This window comes from Nicotiana sylvestris, chromosome 10 (assembly GCF_000393655.2).
Source record: "Nicotiana sylvestris chromosome 10, ASM39365v2, whole genome shotgun sequence".
NCBI classification, from domain to species: Eukaryota; Viridiplantae; Streptophyta; class Magnoliopsida; order Solanales; family Solanaceae; genus Nicotiana; species Nicotiana sylvestris.
Genome location: NC_091066.1, coordinates 25,761,563 through 25,782,377, shown reverse-complemented (window position 1 = coordinate 25,782,377; position 20,815 = coordinate 25,761,563). Strand labels below are relative to the sequence as shown.

The following is a 20,815-nucleotide window of genomic DNA, read 5'->3' as shown; positions in this document are numbered from 1 at the left end:
AGCTGCCTATAAAAACCTCATGCATTTTAGTTATTATTTGCGCTTAACGAAACATATAGAACAACTTTCCATTAATTTTTTCATTTTTCTCGCATTACGAAATATCTAGACACAATGACGTACCAAGGTGTTATTGTGGCAAATGTGCGATTTTGAAGCCATGTTGGTCAAATTGCAATATGGGGCGCAAATGTTGGATGTGTCAACAACTTGTAAATTATTATTTTTGGAAAAAATGTTTGTTAATAGTTTCTATATAACATGTTAATTAATAGTGTTGTATTATAATCCCCATTGGTAGGACAAAAATCAATGTGGTTTTGAAGAATGGTATGAAGAACCCATTAACCAGGAATACTACAAATCATGTTCGCTAAACATTTGGAATCTGACCGGTGAATACGAACTCCAGATTTTTAAACTACATGAACAACTTGCGACAGTGAAGGAGAAATTAAAAGAGGGAGAAGAAGAAATAAATGGATTGGAAGAGAAATTTAAGTGGTTGAAGCATGGAAAAATGGGCGATAGTGAGTAAATAAATAATGGATGTGTTTTGAGTAATATTTTATTTTTATGTTGCACGTGTCATGTATTATCTTTGATTGGTAATGAATTTAAATTTATGTTAAGCTGTCTTTTTTTTTGCTTGTGTTTTATTGTAATAAATTATCCGAAAAAGGAAAGACAAATGCCCAAATTATGTAAAACATAAATAACTTTATTATTATTTATTTAATGTCATATATACAACTAAGTATACATATCAATGAGTCTCATAGCCTGTATGCTTTAAAGCATTGGCTGGCCTGAAGCGCATCCCATCCCGCCCGGCTACACTATTAGGATCATCCTTATCATGTCGCCTCTTTATCGGAGGATGCCCTGCATCATGACCGTCAGTAAGGTTGCCAGGCTCGGTAGAAGCGGCCATTGGGCCAGCAGTAACCTACATAATAATAATATTTTAGTATATGAAATATAAAATCATGTCCGTGCTAACAAAAAATTTTAATGATCATAACATAGTCTCAGCGGGCTCCTGAATAAGATCATCCGTCTCCGCAAATTAGTATCGCACATTGTGGCCTCCGTGACAGTGCGATGACAGAACCTTTAAAAAAATATAAACACTTTAGATATTACTAACAAATCTATAAGTTAAAAACACATTGAAATAATAGTAATACAAACAAACCTGCACCTGAGCAGCGACACACTGTTCTATCAAAACATCGAGGTACACTGGAGTAGATGAAGTATGTGAAACATCCTCAGCAGCCCTTGATAATGAGTCATAACTCAGTCGTCGCCCACTATGCACATCTCGTTATGGACGATCCTCAGCAACCATCGATGGACCTGGACGATCAAGAAAATACTGATCACACTCCTACTGCATAATAGTCGTGCCCTTGATCAAAAATGGACTTGACAGGTTCACCTGCGAAGTCCTTGGTGACAACAGTCCAAGAATGAATGACGGCATATCATGAGGAGCATCGTGTGGCTCAGGGTGTTTACTTGGCTGATCATCTCTAATATCCTCCAAGGGTGCCTCAACGCCCCCTTGCTGGGGACCTCGTCCTCTCCAACTACCATGACTACGTAGGCCACCCCTTTCTCTCTGGCCACGCCTGCCACGTCTACCACGTTCAGGCTCCACTGATGGCCAATGATGATACTCCTCGGGTGGCACATAAGCAGCCACGTATCCTAAGAGCCCATCCTCTCGGGCACGTCTCAATGTGTCGGCAGCAAGATCAGTAACCGGACGGTCAAATACGTGCAAAGCTGCCGCTCCCTCGCCTATATGCTGCAGCATCTGGAGTCCCAACTGGTAGAACTAGTGTAAATCAATAGCCTGCATAACATATAAATATTAATTGTGGAAGGATAATGTAATGTTATAAGTAAGTATAACAAATAATATACTAGTGGCTCATGTCTCCCGGCGTATGCAATGTACCGACCACCAGCACACTGAACAATATTCCCGACGAGAAGTCGGGTAACGCTGTGATACCAACACATGTACTCATACTCGCCCTCCATACGGTCAGGTGGAGGGTATGGCGGAATCTGGTCATACCTCTGGTCCCAAACCTCAATCTGGGCCTCTAGCTAGTCCAAGTATGTCTGGTCAACCTTGCAACGATCATCCCACTAGTCTTGTATCTTGTGCCAAGTAGGCAAAATAGGAACAAGCTGCGGACGACCAAACTGGCGAAGAACTCGATCAATGGCATGATGCTCGACTATATCGAGACATATCAGTGGGACGGAAGAGCTCCACATAGCTCGGTCGCGGGAGCAATAATCAGGCAAACCAGCTATGAGTGTGTCGTTGTATGGCCTCCATTCAAACTATTTATTAAACACAAGAATTGTGAGTAAACGCAACATATATCAGGCCAGGCCAAATAAACTTAAGTATATATGTACCTGTGCGCCTTCAAGTAAATCTAACAAATCCCTATAATAAGGGAGATGATGTCGAGCCTCGACCTCGTGAGCGTAGCCTCGCCTATCAACCCACCTCCAAGCTAAAGGGAGAAACGGTGGAGGTGGTGCATCCGAAGCTATCGGTGGCAGAGGTGGACGTAAAATTTAAGGTATTTTTTACTATATATATTATAATTATGAAAAGAATTGACTATGTTTTCAGCTGCAGCAGCGGCAAAAATCCGGCAACGTCTCTCTAGGTGACCATGTAAGCCCGGCAGATATGCCTATCCAGGTAACCTAGAACAGCTGCACCCCAGCTGTAACTAGTTAAATCATCTAGCTGCTCCAGATGATGTAGAAATCTCAAGTTGACTAGGTTTTCCAAAGTGTTCAGGAACGGTATATCACCAAACATCAAAAGCAACAATAGTCTCGTGTGCCAGTCAATATCCTCTGGCGGTGAATCATCAGTAATCTCCAAATCCATCACCACCGGATGTTGTCGAACAGGCATCAGTTACAATCGACTGGCCCCACTCAAGGTAGTCGGCTCCGCTGTCTGGAAACCGGTGAGTCGTTGCAATATATGAAGGTAATCCACTCTTGTATAGTATCTCATAACATATGGGTAAGCTACAGGTATACCATCAAGAGGCAGCCCGAAAAGAACCTCCACGTCCTCAAGCGTGATGGTAGCCTCGCCGATGGGTAGATAAAACATGTGCGTCTTCGATCGCCACCTCTCTATCATAGCCGTGATCACCGCTCTGTCGAACTACAACCGGCCGATCTCTATGATCCTGTAGAAACTTGTATCCTGAGGGCGTCTAACTATACGGGGATGAAGTGGGTGGTCCCTAATGAACTCCCACATATCATCTATACGGCTGGGGTGGAATGTCTGGGACAGACACTGCTCATCCCAAATGTGTGAAGACCTATGGTTGCCTTGTAGCAACAGTAGCTCTCGAGATGCAGGCCCGGGATGCATAAGAGAACCTCCATGACGATGTCTGTAAATTGAACAATATTAATTAAAGTATTTTTCTTTTTAATTGTTTCACATCTTTAAATATATTGCAATAACTTTTATATTAATTTTTAGTCAATATTTTTTTCTATAGTATTACTTAGGTTGATGCATTTCTTATATTATTATTTTATATGTTAGTTTATATATTATTTTATATGTTTGTTTCTTACTCAGTTATGTTTGGGTATACTTAGTTTGACAAATTTTCTATATTATTGTTTTTTATGTTATTTTCTTAAAATTGATGACTAAAATTCGAGAGGTTTTACTGTTTGAACTATCATTATTTTTCAGATATTTTTGGAATTAACATATAATTAAATAATTAATTTCAATAACTGCAAATTAGTAATTATTTAATAATTAATTATATAAAAAATAATACAAACTTAATAGTAAATGTTATTGAATTTATTTCATTCGTAATGATATGTTTGTTAACTTTCATATTTTGCCCAAATTTCCCGGCAAGATTATTTATGATTCCTATCTAATATTTGATAATTATCTACTGATACATTAAATTCATAATTGAGTACTCTATTTAAGTTTGTTAAGGAGAGCGCCTAGTTTTGATTCTAGACAATAGAATCTTAAAAAGCACTAAAGTAACACTACTCTAAATAGCCACGAACAGAATCAACTACCATAAGCTAAAATTTATTATCAGTTTTACTACGCTAAAGGGCACTGCATTACAATTACGGGCACAATATAACACTAAAGGGCACTAAGCAACAATAAAGTCACATATTAATATACGTACAACAATAAAATCACATATAACATTAATTATTCATAAAATAATAATTTATCTTTTTTACTAATTTCTTAACACATAAATAATCTAATCCGGATAAAAAACAACAAATTAATTAATCACAATACGATCACAAAAAACATAGACTACAGTAAAAACAATTAGTAAGCATTTTATATACATGAGTTTTATCAAAAAGTAAGTCGGGATATCTTGATTTTAAAATTTTTTAAATGTAAAAATTTGATGATTTGGGGGCCGAAACGAGCAATAGACGAGATCCACTGCACAATAACACGTTGGATCCAGTGTTAGCTTGCTACAATACAGAGAAGATACACTTTTTGTGGAACGGGTGGGATCTAATGGAGGTCTTTTGCTTAAAAAATTGGGGGGGGGGGGAGGGGAAGGGGGGGGGGGTTGTGGGGTTTGGGTATGTTGTTGGTTTCTGTTCAGGGAAGGAGATGGGCCGCTTCTTTAAGTAGGTATAGCATATATATAGGAGGCGCTACATTATACTCCTCCTATATATATGATATACCTCTCGCCCTTTTTGAGCTTAAATATAGCGATGTTATTCACCGCGCTATACCTTAACGAATAAACATATCGTTAAAATATAGTGCAGTGAATAATCGCGCTATATATAAAATGGTAGTCAGTTTTTCTTTTACACATATTTGTGTCATTTGAGTCCAAAAAGACCGCAATTAGGTTTCGAACTCTATATAAGAGGAGTTATGTCAATAACACTTTCTCTTCCTACTTAAATTAGGCTCCAAATCTGCGATGTTAAGTAGCATAAATGGAGGTACCTCTTGATGAAAATCAGCAAGTCTCTTACGAGATGACAAAGTTCATTTAAGTTTCATATAGCGTTTATCTTTTCTTGATAGTTGCGAGAAATTAATTGATCATGTAGCCGAAGCAACTGAAGGTACTGAGGAAGGAGAGAATTATAAGGCATTATCAGTGATTTTTCAAGTATACTTTGTTTGAGGTGACATAAACAATTTTATCTTGGTAAGTGAAAATAATTTTTTTTTAGTTCTTTTAGGTTAAGATTTGCTCTCTCTCTCTCTGCATTATCTAATGCAAGTCCTCCTTTCTACAGTTTTAAAATTGTTATTTTTCTATTAAAAAGTTCATGAACATGAAAGTAAATGAAAACATAATTGTTCCAATGAGAAAATAATCTTTTATGGCTACTTAAAATTTGAATAAAAAGATGACTTTTCAGATTTCTTATGTGTCATTTTCTGGTCTCTTATGTATAAAAATGAAAATTTCTTATAAAAAAGACATAAACTAAAATTAAGTTTGTAAAGCATTAAAAAACTTTTACAAATGGATACAATTGAGAGATACCAAATCTGAAGGCCTTAAATATTGTATTCATATGTAGTAGTAAAAGCTCAGAAAAGAATGCAAGGCGTTTTGAGCCAAACTCAAAATAAAGATTGAGATAAATATACGACTTCAAGGTTGAGATAAGACATGAATTCAAGATATCGAACCTGGGTCATAATATAAGTTAAAACATCATAGAAGTTTACCCATAAATGTTAAAGTACGGCCTAGAAAAGATATAGAGAAAGGTAAGGGGGAAAAAAAGAGAAGTACATTCGCCAAATGTTAGTGAGTGGATTTGCTGAAGATAGGAGAAAGGCCCAAAGTGTGTCACGACAGGAACAAAGGTCAGGCAAGGTTGGATATGATACAAAATACTAAACAATTGTATCAAATTGATTAAAAGTATGAAAAGATGGCAACTTTATTTTTATTTGGGAAAATGCATAAGTACCCCTTGACCTATACTCGAATTTTCAATTACACACTTTATCTTTGCGAGATTTTTATTACCTTTCTAAACTATTTTAAAGTTTGAATTATTTGCACCCTTAAAGCTAACGTGACAGAGCGGGTGTATTCCAAGCAAGAAAAAATGATTTTTAAATTTTTTTTTTGCTTTTTTTTTTTACCATTTCTTCTTACTTTTTTTTCCCTTTTCCTTTTCCTTTTCCTTTTCCTTTTTCTTTTACTTCTTTTTTCGTTTCTTCTCTAATTCCGGTGGATATTCATTCACCGGCAACTTTGTCTAATCGTTTTTCTGCTATTTATTCTGTTTTTCTTTTTCCTCTTTCTATCCTTTTCACACACAAATTAAACTCTCATAAAGATCTATTCATAAGCAAAGCAAAATACATTTAGATTTGGGGGAAAAAATTCATCATCGGAAAATCTTCCCACGCCGGAAAATATTGAGGTATTAAAATTTTAACTGGATAAAGTCTTCTCAGCTTATATTCGTTTTTCTTTCTTTTGCTCTTCCTCCCACACATATATTACGCTTTGAAAAAAAATCTATATATATATATATAAAGCAAAACAAACTCAGACCTGGATAAAAATCTGTTGCCGGAAAAAATGGTGTTCTTGAAATTCTGACGACCACCATTTTATGCCGCCTGTGACCAAAACAAAAAGAAAGAGAATGAAATAATTAAAAAAATGAGAATAATAAGAAATAAGAAAAAAGGATAAGAAAAAGAAGAAAGAACAAAAAAAAAGTACTAAATATACATGTGGCAGCGCGTGTAGTTCACCACTTGCCAAGAGTTTGGTTGTCTAGATTTAGGGTGCTATTTATTCCATTTAAAAAAAGTTTAGAGGGTAATAGAATTCCCGCAAAGATAAAGTGTGTAGTTGAAAATTCGGGTATAGTTCAGGATACTTATGCATTTTCCCTTTTTATTTCTCAATTTAGCTTGCTTGATTATTGTTACATAATTTACCTCTGTTACTTATGCAAGGCTGTCTCAAGACTCTCAACTACATTTAGTGGATGCTTATCTGCTACGAAGAATGAATAGTACAGATAATTAATACTACGATCTTAATCAACAGATTCATTATTTTTTTAATTTATTTTAGTAATAGATTGTTAGAATTGGGCATAAGTGCATGACTTTTTAGAGTTATTACTACTTCTACAGGGATTTTAGAGTTAGTACATAATAAGATGGATGATTTTTGGATTCAAATTTAGTACTGTAAGGTTTCTCGCAATGAATACAGAAAGAAGAGGAAGTAATGATGATTAAAATTAGCTACCATAATATTTTAATATGAAAAGAACGACGAAATTCTGACCGCTGAGCAATATGCATGCTAATATATTTCAATAAAAATATTTTAAAGTCAATATATATATATATATACATATATATATATATATATATATCGCCTTGGTTTAATAATTGTGTCTCCAATCAGTCTATACAAAACACCTATCTCCCATTCATATACATAATCTGAGCACGTAGAACAGACAAACAAATTATGGCAATTTCATCCATATGCCATTAAAATTCAAAAATAAATATAATATGCTTTGTCTACAATATTAGTCCTTTTAATCTTTACAAAGAGCACCGAGTCGAGGGAAGTGGGCATGGACGTGATGCTTGAGTCACAGGTCATCCCCAAGAGAAGCAGTTTCAAGTACCTTAGGTCGGTTATACAGGGGGATGGGGAGATCGTCGAAGATGTTGCGCACGTATAGGAGTGGGGTGGATGAAGTGGAGGTTAGCATCTGGAGTCCTATGTGACAAGAAGGTGTCACTAAGGCTCAAAGGTAAGTTCTATAGAGCGGTGGTTAGACCAGTCATGTTGTATGAGATAGAGTGTTGGCCGGTTGAGGTATATCCAGAGAATGAAAGTAGCAGAAATGAGGATGTTGAGGTGGATGTGTGGGCACACTAGGATGGATAAGATTATAAATGAAGATATTCGGGAGAAGGTGGGCGTGGACCCGATGGATGACAAGATGCGGGAAGCTAGGCTCAGATGGTTCGGGCACGTGCGGAGGAGAACCAAACGCCCCAGTAAGGAGATGTGAGCGGTTGGCTTTGACAAGTATGAGAAGATGTAGAGGGCGGTCCAAGAAGTATTGGGGAGAGGTGATCAGGCAGGACATGGCGAGGCTTCAGATTTCCGAGGACATGTCCCTTGATAGGAAGGTGTGGAGGTCTAGCATTAGGGTTGTAGGATAGGGGGTAGCGAAGCTCTTTGCTACTCTGCACCGGGTGAGAGGCTAGTCTGTCAGGGTTGTGTCCTAGAGTGCTAGTGGTTATTGTTGTGTCCACACTTCTCTTTCACTTTTCATAGTACCGAACCTTTCTTACGTGCTACTGTTATTATTTTTCATCTATGTTCTGGTACTTTTGATTCTGCTATTATTTTTATGCTCTTTGCTGTTGGTACTGATATATTATCTTTTTCGTCTGCTTGAGCCGAGGGTCTATCGGAAACAGCCTCTCTATCCCTTGGAGTAGGGGTAAGGTCTGCGTACACTCTACCCTTCCCAAACCCCACTTGTGGAATTTTACTGGGTTGTTGTTGTTGTTGTTAATCTTTAAAAAGAAGTCATAATAATTTTAACATTTCTCATTATACTGCTTCATAGTCAAGGGTCATTCAATCATTTTTAGCTAAATTGTGAAGTCATTTACTGAGTATCACAATCATCATTTTAGGAATCTGTGTTGTATTCTTTTTTTATTTTATTACTCGAATATATATTTAAACAACTAATAAAGTCTATTAAATAATCAAGAATATACGTGAAACGCACGTGTCAAGATACTAGTAAACAGAAATTTGTGAGTGAAAACTGTAATTGAAGGGAACAAAATGTCAAGTTTTTGTCTACAAGTGAATGAAAATAGCTAGCAAACATCCAAAACTTTATTATGCAGAAGATTTTAAGTCAAAACTGGAAACTAAATCCTAGCATTCACCATAATACATATATTAACTATATGAAAACTCTGTGTCCTCCTCTCTGTTACTTCTTTCCCATGCATTTGTCATCAGCTGATAATGAATCTTTGTAATGGACTTCAATTTATGAATCAGGAACTCTCAATATCAAACCTCCATTTACAGACCTCATAATATACCAAGGCTCTTGTTCTTTTGTTTCAGCTATATATGTTGAACATGAAATATTTGTAATGTAGTGTTTAATTATCGTCGTAAACCTTCAAGTGCAAGCCTTACAGTTAACCAATTACAAACCTCACTCATTTCCTTTGGCACTGTGTAATGACCTAGTCTGTAGAGTGGAATAAGTTGGTATAGTTTAGACAACTCTTTCTTAAGTCGTGAGAAGTACAATTTTGCTGCTATAGAGAAAAAGAAGGGTTACCCGTCATAGGCTTTGAATTGAAGATTCCTGAATCCAGCTGAGCTCAAGACATGGTAAGCCCTCTCTCCATATCTATAAGGAACAACTTCATCGCCTAGCAAGTACAAATAACAGCGTAAAATGGTGAGTTACATTAGTCAATTTGCACTACAAGCTGTAAACAACAAGATGGCTCTTTGGAGCAAGGTTAAGATAGCCTTATTCATAAGAACTGCAGATCACTAGTAGATGCATGTCCGCTATCTAAGTATGCAGAACGCACTGAAGGGAAAGAAATGACAAGGTTTTAAAACCAATAATTGCGAGTGAAGTGCATACATTTTCCATGACAGAGTAGAATGGGTAAAGATGCAGCACATCTTACAGCCTCATGCGATCCTTCAATCTTGTTCCTCACATTCCTGCAGAATATCAGTAGTTAACTCCAAAGTGCTTTTGCTTTGTTGAATTAACTCCAAAGTGCTTTTGCTTTGTTGAACAAAAAAAAGAAAAGAAAAGAGGAACACAGGAGATGATTCTTCCTTCCCTCTCCTTTTGGATAGTTCATTTTTATATTAAAAACTTTTACATTTCAAGAAACTAACTCAATAGAATATATTCCGCACAATTGATAGACATAAAGTTGGAGCAATACCTAGTGCATGTGATAAACCATATTATTCCTCAAGCTAAAAAGGGAAACAAAGAGGAGAGAATCAACAGAGCTATATATATATATATATATATATATATATATATATATATATATATATAGTTTGAGAAATGATTTGCACACCTGGAACCAGGAAGCCAACCACTAAGACCTATGACAGCCCTCAAGTTGACAGGGTAAGGGTTTCCATTTCCATATTTTCCCTGTGCAAAGCAAGTTGCTGAGTAGAGTGCGGTAGCAGCACCCATGCTGAAGCCTCCAATACCAAGTTTAACTGCGTAAGATATAGCAAAATTGCTAATCAGACAAAGGATTTCATTTTTTTTGGGAGACAATATCAATATTATCACTCTACACGAGCATTCACATTAGTATTCCTCATCTTAGTGAATTAATTTTCAGACAAAGAATACAGAGGATATACCAGCTCATGGTGAAGAACTTACCGTCAGCTGGTTCAGTTGACAATAAGTTCGCGATATGTGCAACTGAAGCCTCTAAGCCTTCGAGATCATCAGTAGTGTCATCAGAAAGTTCTCCCGCGTCAAACCCTGGAATAAGATGCAGATCCCTTTAGATGACAGTTATAAAGGTCACCATATCAGAGTTTCCGGGTACATTCTTACATGCAGTGCAAGGAAATCCACCAAGCATAGCCACAGGACGAGTCGGGGCTGTTGGACATATCCATTTGATCTGCAAAGGTCATATAGGGAACAATTATAGTCTAGTCTGGAACAAGGAAGAATGTACATCAATTGAAAAGCAATGTTGCAAGAATGCACCCTAACCACATAAAGCAAATAAGTTATTTTTTCTGCATTCACCACTTACATTAGGAGTAGATAGGCTTTCCAAGAGTTGAGAAGAACTGCAAAAAGAAACAAAAAAATTAGCAGACACTACAAAACATTGCTTGACTTTTCTTTAGGTACAACAACATACTTAGTCCAATCCGACAAGTGGGATCTAGGGAGGATAGTGTATACGCAACCTTACCCCTACCTTGTGCAGGTAAAGAGGTTGTTTCCGATAGATACTCGGCTCAAAACAAGCATGCATAATCACACCAGAATAGAGAAAGAAATGCTTGAGTTTTCTTTAGGTAGAAAACTAAAAATGGTTGCTTTGCATTTTCTCCTTTATCCTAGTTAACCAAGAATCTTAACATAGAAGTAAGCTAAAAAACATCTAACATTCAATGACTTCCTTATAGGACATGTCAAAACGTTGACATTCTCTTAACCAATTGTTCTTCTCTTGCTTTGTCAACGATCCCACACATCATTACAAACTTTATTCAAACGATTGGTACAGTGAACTCCACTAAGGGAACAGAATATCTGGCTAGTGAGTGATGCCATTATTTCTGTAGTTGCTTTTACATTTTGAAAGTGAAAATGAAGGAAAGAAACAGGTAATTTGAACAATAATTTGTAGGTTTCTCCAAAGGAAGATCAAAGGCAATAAAGAAGTGCAGAAGACAGGAAATACACTAAAGTGATGTCTTATCTTGGGTACTTTATCCAATTCCTTTGCTTCAGATTAGAGAAAGTTTGGCTTAAGGAAGCACCCTTTTTTAAAAATTTAACCATAGAATGTTCGGCTTAAAAGCAAAAAAGAACCTACCTTGAGCCATTATCACCAAGGCCGTGCAGCCAAATTATTGTAGCCTGGTGTTTTCCTTTAGGCCTCACAACATATGTCCTCCCGAACTCCAGAGCTCTCCTAGCAGTTCTACTTCCTGTAATATTGTTAACCAAGTTAAATTATTCGAGTGGCAAATGCTTCAAGGGAGAAAAATGTGTCCTAATCTCATTATAACTAGCACAATGTGAATGTAGCTTCACATATTTAAAGCCAAAAGGCCTTAAGATCTTTAGTTTCTTTCTTCTACAAATTGAAGCGACAAAGAACTGAATCTCAGTGGATAGTGGCAGTAAGGCCAAAAGTCCTTAAACTAATTATAACCCTTCTAAAGGATGACATAATGCAAAGTTTGGTGAAGAACATAAAAGAAAGAAAAACTTAAAAATTGCAACTAACCAGAGCCCATAGAAGGATTCATATAACTCATATCTGCCTTCAGAAATGAAACCCAACCTTCACTATAGTTTTGAAAGGCCACCTACAATAATGAACTGAGATGAGTTGAAGACAATACAAAGCGATAATGCCCTATTTATACACAAAAGGAGTAGGTGCAAAAATCGAATAAAACATGTGAATATGCAAAAACAAGTATGTGAGAAACAGCTGCAAATTGTGCCTAATACCACCACCTAGAAACTGATAAAGAAATATGGAGGGCATCAGTGAAAAGGAATGCAAAGCAAATGGGAAAAAAGCATGCAATCTTTTCAACCGTGGAAAGAAGAGAATCAAAAGAAAAACCAGCAAAATCACAATTCATCCGTCCATTTTTCCTAAAGAGGGTTCTAGATTTTACAGAATGGAAAAGAATCTATACCAAATGCACAACTACAGCTTCAAGAATATTACTGAAAGTAAGAAGGAATAGTACCAAGTTGTATTATAGGTCATGGTTCGAGCCGTGGAATCATCCATTTATGCTTGCATCAAGGTAGCCTACCTACATCACACTTCGTTGGGGTGTGGCCCTTCCCGGGGCCCTACGTAAATGCGAGATGCTTTGTGCACTCGTTGTATTGGGAAAAATTAAGTTCATATATGGAAGTTATTATAAGATGACACGTCATGACACGTGGACCAGTCAAAGGAGGATAGGTGGCAAAGAATAATCAAACAGGCACGAGCTTCAACAGGCACGGGCAGATATTCAGAAAGATAGACGCTCGAATCTCTTTATGATTAAAGAGAATGAATTTGATAGTAAATGAGGTTTAGATACGTATTATTGGACATTAAATACGGAAAACGTTAAGGAATCTGTAATGAATCAAATATGATAACCAATTGTAACGTTACATTAGGCCATTAAATGCCATTAATTGTCAATAATGACTCTGTTATGGTAGAAACAAAACGTATTACCTAGAGATAGCTATAAAAGGAGATGACTGATCATTTGTAAAGACACGAAATACTATTGAAATATATTGATTTACTTTCCATTATATCCAGCTACTATTTATCAATTATTCTTATTTCTATTTGATTGTCAGTAACCTGAGTTCTTCTAAAATAAGCTTTGAACGAAATCCCAATTTTTGGTTAAACAAATTGGTTCTGTTGCCGGGAATCTGATAGTCGTTTGCTTTCTTAATCAATTCTTTCATCAAAAAACTTACCATGTCAAATAACAACGACAACAACCAACAAGATCCTCAAAATCAGGAGAATGATATGGGTGACAGGACCCCACTTCCCTCACCGCGTGATTCACAACGTCAGTCACGAGAAGGAACTCTAGATGGCTCTGAAACAAATAACGGGATTGCAAACCAAAACGGATTTGAGGCAAATCAAAATACTGGAGTTGCGAACGAACAAGCACTCGATGATGCTCTGAAGAATCTAATTGCTCAACTAGTCAGTAATGCTCTCCGAGCTTTTACCAGCCAGTTGCGAGTTGTGCCACCAACACCAACTCCGAATCAGAATACTTTGGAAAACCCACGTTCTGGGCTCGTTAATTCAGGCACTGGTAGAACTCCCAGCAAGTTTCGTGATGGCGAACCAGGTAACATAGTTAATTCTGATTTACAAAATTTAGTTCTAACCTTGCAGAAGCAGCTCAAGGAGCAAAGCGATCGCATAGAGCAAATACCGGGAGTACCACATGTAATCAAAGGAATAGACATGGATAAATACTCACAACAACCATGGAAGCCTAGTGGTGCTCCATTGCCGATCCCGAAGAAGTTCAAGATGCCTGATATTCCAAAGTATGATGGCACAACTGATCCATGAGACCATGTGACTGCATTCACAACTGGTGTGAAAGGCAACGATTTAACCAAACGGAAAATAGAGTCAGTATTGGTCAAGAAATTCGGTGAAACACTCACCAAGGGTGTATTAACATGGTATTCTCTCTTACCCGAAAATTCTATAAATTCTTTTACTGAGCTTGCAGATTCATTTATCAAAGCACATTCGGGGGCTCAAAAAGTTAAAAAAAAGAATGGAAGATATTTTTAAAATCAAGCAAGGAGATTCAGAGTTGCTTAGAGAGTTCGTGGATAGGTTCCAGCGTGAAAGGATGATGTTATCACGCGTACCTGATAACTGGGCAGCTATGGATTTTGCCCGTAATTTGAATAAGAAAAGCTCGGAAGCCACGAGATGACTCAAGGAAAGTCTGCGGGAATTTCCAGCAATAGCCTGGAATGATATTTACAATAGATACAACATGAAGCTAAGGATAGAAGAAGATACTAACTCCCGATCTCAAAAAGAGGAGAAGGTGAATTCGAGACGAGCAGAAACCGAAAAAAGGTCTGGTAAAAATAGATATGAACTATACATGGACCCAGCAGGAAAAGACTCACGATCAAAGCAGGATAATTCAAGGTTTGATCATAGATCGAGGAATAGAGAGTCGGGTTCATCATCGAGATTTGGAAACGATCGAAACACGCGAGAGACGCGAGATGATGATAGGAACTTGAAGGCAAGATTTGGCGGTTATAATTTTAATGTAAGCACTTCAGAGCTAGTAGCCGTATTAAGAAGCATGGGTGATAAGGTGCGGCGGCCAAAAGAAATGAGATCAAATCCAAACAGGTGCAATCTTGATCACTGGTATGAATTTCACAATGATCATGGTCATAAAACGGCAGATTGTAGATTGTTGCAAGGTGAAGTTGACCATCTATTAAAGGAAGGGTATCTTACTGAATTATTTAGTGAAAAAGGTAAGCAAGCATATATGAAGAACAAGCAAGAGCCCCTTAAACCTCCTACTCCGAAAAGGACCGTTAATGTTATAAGTGGGGGCGAGGAAATCAATGGCATGGCATATACAGTGGCCAATAAAGTTTCTAAAGTTACAATTACCCACGGGAAGTGGGTCCGACATGTTTTGGAGGAAGAAAGTATGACATTTGATGATGCAGATGCGGACGGCATATTAACTCCTCACAACGATGCACTAGTAATCTCTCTACTTGTACATTATACTAATGTGAAACGAGTTTTGATTGATCTAGGTAGTTCCGTGAACATTATTTTGCTAAGAGTACTAAACGAGATGCAAGCTGAAGATAAGCTAGTATCTAAGGCACATACTTTGTCTGGATTCGACAATTCAAGCATTGTGACAAAAGGTGAGGTAACACTTACAACCTTCGCAGAAGGGGTTGTCAAAGATACGAAATTTCAAGTTGTGGAGATGAAAATGGCTTAAAATATGATTCTCGGGAGACCCTGGATTCACGAGATGGATGTTGTTCCATCTACCTTACATCAAGTTGTTAAATTCCCATCACCATGGGGAATATGTCAAATCCGTGGGGATCAACAGACTTCCAGAAGCATCAATTCTGTAACAGCTTCAAGTACGAAAAATGAAGAAAAGTAGCAATTACAGAATCTAGTTGAGGATACCACGACACAAGGCTCAACTAAACAAGGACGAACAGATGTAGATTCAAGGCCCGATTCCATTCAAGAACCAAAAAAAAATGAAAATATCAAAATAACAATTGAAGAACTGGAGGCTGTAGAGTTATCTGCACAATGGCCTGAAAGGAAAGTCTACATTGGGGCCAACTTAAGTCACGACACGAAAGGTAAGTTGATTGAATTTTAAAAAAAACTAACGTGGATTGCTTTGCCTGGTCCCATTTTGATATGACAGGAATACCCCCGGAAGTAATGACTCACAAGTTAAATGAAGATCCATCGTATTCGCCTGTCAAGCAAAAGAGGAGAAAGCAGAGGACTTTCGAAAAGCAGGTGATTCAAGATGAGGTTCAGAAACTATTAAAAATTAGGTATATCCGAGAGGTAAAGTGTCCTAATTGGTTAGCCAATACTGTAGTGGTACCAAAAAAATGGCAAATGGCGAGTTTGTATACATTACACCGACCTTAACAAAGCATGTCCTAAAGATTCTTTTTCATTACCACATATAGATCAACTGATTGATGCTACTACCGGACATGAATTGTTAAGCTTTTTAGATGCGTATTCAGGGTACAACCAGATCAAAATGGATCCCCTAGATGAAGGAAAAACTTCATTTATAATAGACAAGGGGACTTATTGTTATAAAGTAATGCCCTTTGGTCTCAAAAACGCTGGTGCCACGTATCAAAGATTGGTGACTTTAGGAAAAACTATGGAAGTCTACATAGATGATATGTTTGTCAAATCTCAACAATCAGGAGATAATATATCATATTTGTCTGATACATTTCAGATCTTACGAAAATTCAATATGAAGCTAAATCCTGAGAAATGTGCATTCGGCGTTTCATCAGGTAAGTTTTTGGGTTTTCTTGTTTCTAACCGTGGTATTGAAGTAAATCCCATGCAGATTAAAGTCATTGAAGAAATTCCTGACATGCTTACAAATAAGAAAGAGGTGCAGAGACTAACGGGAAGAATTGCAGCCTTGGAAAGATTTATTTCCAAGTCATCAGAAAAATGTTTTAAATTCTTTTCGGCTCTTAAAAAACAGACCAGTTCGAATGGTCCGAAGAATGTCAACAAGCGCTCAAAAACATGAAGGCATACCTGTCAAATCTACCGTTGCTCGCAAAATCGAAGGTCGGGGAAAGGTTACTTATTTATTTAGTTGTTTCAGAATTAGCGGTGAGTGTTGTTTTAGTTCGTGAAGACCAAGGTAAACAGTCTCCAATTTATTATGTTAGCAAATCATTATTAGATGCGGAGACGCGGTATCCTCAATTAGAAAAGCTTGCACTTGCACTAATCATGACATCTAGAAAGCTAAGGCCTTATTTTCAATGTCACCCCATTTCTGTAGTAAATGTTGATCCATTGCGTAATATATTACACAAACATGAGTTATCAGGTAGGTTAGCCAAGTGGGTCATAGAATTGAGTGAATACGACATCGCATATCAACCTAGAACCGTAATAAAATCTTAGGTATTAGTAGATTTTTTGGTTGATTTTAGCCATGGGATACAATTAGAAGCTAAAAAGGAACTACAAGTGTTTAATGGGTCTAATCTCGGAATTTGGACCTTATTTACTGATAGCTCATCTAATGTGAAGGGGGCAGGTTTAGGAATTGTTTTGGTACCACCTACGGGTGAAACCATTTGACAAGCCATAAAATATCATCCTATAACTAACAATGAGGCAGAGTATGAAGCTGTGATTGCAGGTTTAGAACTGGCACGTGAACTTGGCATTAATCAGATCGTAATCAAAAGCGATCTGCAGCTCGTAGTTAATCAAATGCTGGGAACTTATACAGTTAGGGAAGCACGAATGCAGCAGTACTTAGAGAAGGTACGAGATTTGATTAGGCAATTCCAAACCTGGAAAGTTACGCATATACCAAGAGAGAAAAATGTTGAGGCAGACGCCCTAGCCAATCTCGCATTCGCGGCGGACGTGACGAGCAACGAAAATGCTTATGTAACTCATTTGCTTCATTTAGTACTCAATCCAGACAAAAATGAGGTAAATTTTAATAATTTAACCTGGGATTGGAGGAACGAGATCGTAAATTTTTTGTAGTATGGAACCGTCCCTGAAGACAAGAAAAAGGCTCACACGCTTTGTAAAAAGGCTGCTCGGTATTATTTAAAGCAAAGCAATATTTATTGAAAGATGTTCGGTGGTCCCTTAGCAAGATGCCTCGGGCCTTCTCAAACAGAATATGTGATGAGAGAAATACACGAGGGGCATTGTGGAAATAACGCAGGAGGAAGATCACTGGTAAGAACCATGATTAGAGCAGGCTACTATTGGCCCAAAATGGAAGAAGAAGCGGAAACTTTCGTGGCTAAATGCGATAAGTGCCAAAGATACGGTAACAATATGCATAGACTTGCGGAGTTGCTACATCCGGTAATTGCACCGTGGCCTTTTATGAAATGGGGTATGGACATCATGGGTCCACTACCACAAGCAAAAGGTAAGGTAAAATTCTTGCTTTTACTCACTGACTACTTTACTAAATGGGTAGAAGCTAGGTACGAGAAAAAGAAATCAGAGATTTCATTTGGCGAAATATCATATGTGGATTCGGTGCACCAAAGGAAATCGTGTGTGATAATGGCCCACAATTTATAGGTACACAACTTATAGAAATTTTTCAAAGTTGGCAGATTAAAAGGATTACCTCAACGCCTTACCATCATGTGGGTAATGGAAAATCTGAATCAATAAATAAAGTCATTATAAACAATTTGAAGAAACGATTGGAAGAATCCAAAGGCAATTGGCCAGAATTGCTACCTGGTGTTTTATGGGCATACCGCACTACAACAAAAACAAGCACGGGTGAAACACCATTCTTATTGGTGTGCGGAGCTGAAGCCTTAATCCCCGTTGAGATAGGGGAGCCAAGCACAAGGCATCAGAGGAATCCAATAAAGATGAAATGCGCATAAACCTTGATTTACTTGAATAAAAAGGGAAGCTGCATTAATAAGAATGGTAGCACAAAAACAAGTCATGGAACGATACTATAATCGGAAAACTCGTCTAAGATACTTCAAGATTGGGAACTTCGTACTCAAGAAAGTTTTTCAATCCACGAAAGCGGCTAATGCGGGAAAATTAATCCAACCTGGGATGGACCTTACAAGATTCACGGTATCATGGGGAAAGGAGCATACGAGCTGGAAACAATGGATGGCAAGATATTACCTTCACATTGGAATGTCGTTCACCTGAAGAGATACTATTTCTAAGGAGTACCCACAGTCAGGTATCCTCATTTTATAATTTTATTTTTGAATTGTTAAAATTTTACTAACGATTTTAGATGATAGGCAAAAAGCTAACCCGCACTAAATGATGAATCACGACCTACAAGGCACATGGAAGAAAATAAATTCCCGGTCTAGGTTTACAACTATTCTGATGGAAATTAAGATGGGTTAAGCAATCTTCATCTATAATCGTACCTCCGAGTCCTGTATGTTTTATTCCTTTTCAAAAAAAGGACCAAATAAGAGGAGTAATCAAGTGCTCGAGACTTCATACTTCAGAGCTCAAACACTTGGGGGACTATATAATATACATAGGCATATGTATAAAGAAGGCAGAGAAGATTGGGAAATAATCAAAGTTCAAGCCTGAAAAGTTTACTCATTGAATGAGTCAAGTGCAGAGCAAAGTTACCGTCTCTACCCAAGATCCCAGCATCACAATTCCATTTTTATCTAAATTGCGGAGTAAGAGCCAAAGCCAAAGAAAACCTTATCATAGTTAGGTTAAAGGCAATGTACTGAAACGGGTTATAAATAAAAACCTCGCATTTTTTTTTTTGAAATCTGTTGTAAAGAAAACAGTTACGAAAAAGTTATAGAAGTTATTTAAATACATGTAAGTGTTATTTAAAACTTGACAAAGTTCAAATACAAACTTATCAAAGTTATTTCAAGAAATATGTTTATTTCTATTTCTTTTGTCATACATTTACACCATTATGAAGTTGAGACGTTTTCTTCATTAAGTGTCGAATATAAAAGGGCCCTCTTTTATAAAATTCATGATTGATTTAAACATTTATGAAGTTAAGAAAGCATTTTATAAAATAAAAGTGCAAATTATTCAATAAGTCCTTAAATATAAAGGCAAGAATGAGCAAAACAAAAGTTCAAAATAACTACGAAAACTTCTTAATATTAAAAAGTTTAGACTAAGTATGAACTTAGTCATAAACTAAGAGTCACTTATACAAAATGCCCCGAAAAAGGCCTGGGGACTTGATGTTTTCAACAAACCCTCAAATGGGACCAAGGGTTGTAACCACATTCCACCAAAAAAAAGGGAAAAAAAAAGGAGTCACATATTATAAACTTGTCACTGAGGAGTTGAAGAAGGAACCAAAGCAGGGTCATCAGGAGTAGTAGGCTCAAGTTGACTTGAAGGAATTGGAACATTCACCGTACCCATATCATCTTCAGTATTTCCAGAAGTTTCAGCCACGAGAGAGGGAAAGTCTTGGCTCTACTGAGTCTTTTCAATAGTTTCTCTTATTTTAGCTAACTCAGCTTCCAAGTTAAAGTTCTCTTGGCTAACTTCCACAAGGGTATCATGGCGAGTATTTAAAAACGTCCAACTCACTTCAATTGCGGTCTTGTCCTCAAGAATCTCGTAATCTTTCTCCCATTCAGCAATTTCACTTTTAAGCTTCTCATTCTCAGCCAAGGCAGAATCGTAAGAAGTTTGAAGAGAAGCACGTGAACTTTCTAAGGAACCAACCTTATCAGAAGACTCCCGGAGGTCTTCTTGAGTCTGAGTCAGAGTTTGCACAATTTCACCGGCATACACTTCTTTTTCATTTAAGAGAGCCTTCAACTCTATGATTTCTTCACTAGCCTTGGAGAGTTGCTCGGAAAAAGTTGTCTCAAGGAGATTGTCTTTACCAGCTTGGTTTGAGGAAGCTTTTTCAACCGCCAACTCTGAAGTTAAAACCCTTACCTGCTGCTCTAAGGTGCACTTGCTCTCTTCTAACACTTCCATATCAATTTGAAGGCTTTCATATTGTTCTCTGCAGTTGTCTACTTCAACTTGATACTCATGCATTAATTGCTCTGTGTGAGAAACTTTCTTCATCATTTCTATACC

At 37.2% G+C, this 20,815-nt stretch overlaps 1 protein-coding gene across 6 annotated transcripts; it reads right to left on the bottom strand.

Annotated features, from left to right (window-relative positions):
• Positions 1–779: 779 nt before the first annotated feature.
• LOC104215661 (uncharacterized) lies at positions 780–12,270 on the bottom strand. Of its 6 annotated transcripts, none has more exons than XM_070160737.1 (13): positions 12,152–12,270; positions 11,735–11,849; positions 10,940–10,976; positions 10,732–10,801; positions 10,552–10,656; positions 10,229–10,379; positions 9,772–9,854; positions 9,454–9,547; positions 6,642–6,709; positions 2,093–2,367; positions 1,445–1,864; positions 1,199–1,362; positions 780–1,114 (listed from the first exon to the last, which is right to left on the bottom strand). In XM_070160737.1, the coding sequence occupies exons 1-10, from the start codon at positions 12,180–12,182 to the stop codon at positions 2,363–2,365; spliced, it is 759 nt and encodes a 252-aa protein (XP_070016838.1). In that variant the 5' UTR covers positions 12,183–12,270; the 3' UTR covers positions 780–1,114; positions 1,199–1,362; positions 1,445–1,864; positions 2,093–2,362. The 6 variants fall into 6 exon arrangements, with proteins under 6 accessions (XP_070016838.1, XP_070016836.1, XP_070016835.1 ...); XM_070160735.1 differs by lacking the exon at positions 2,093–2,367 and having other exon boundaries at positions 780–949; positions 1,026–1,114; XM_070160734.1 differs by lacking the exon at positions 2,093–2,367.
• Between the last annotated feature and the right edge of the window lie 8,545 nt (positions 12,271–20,815).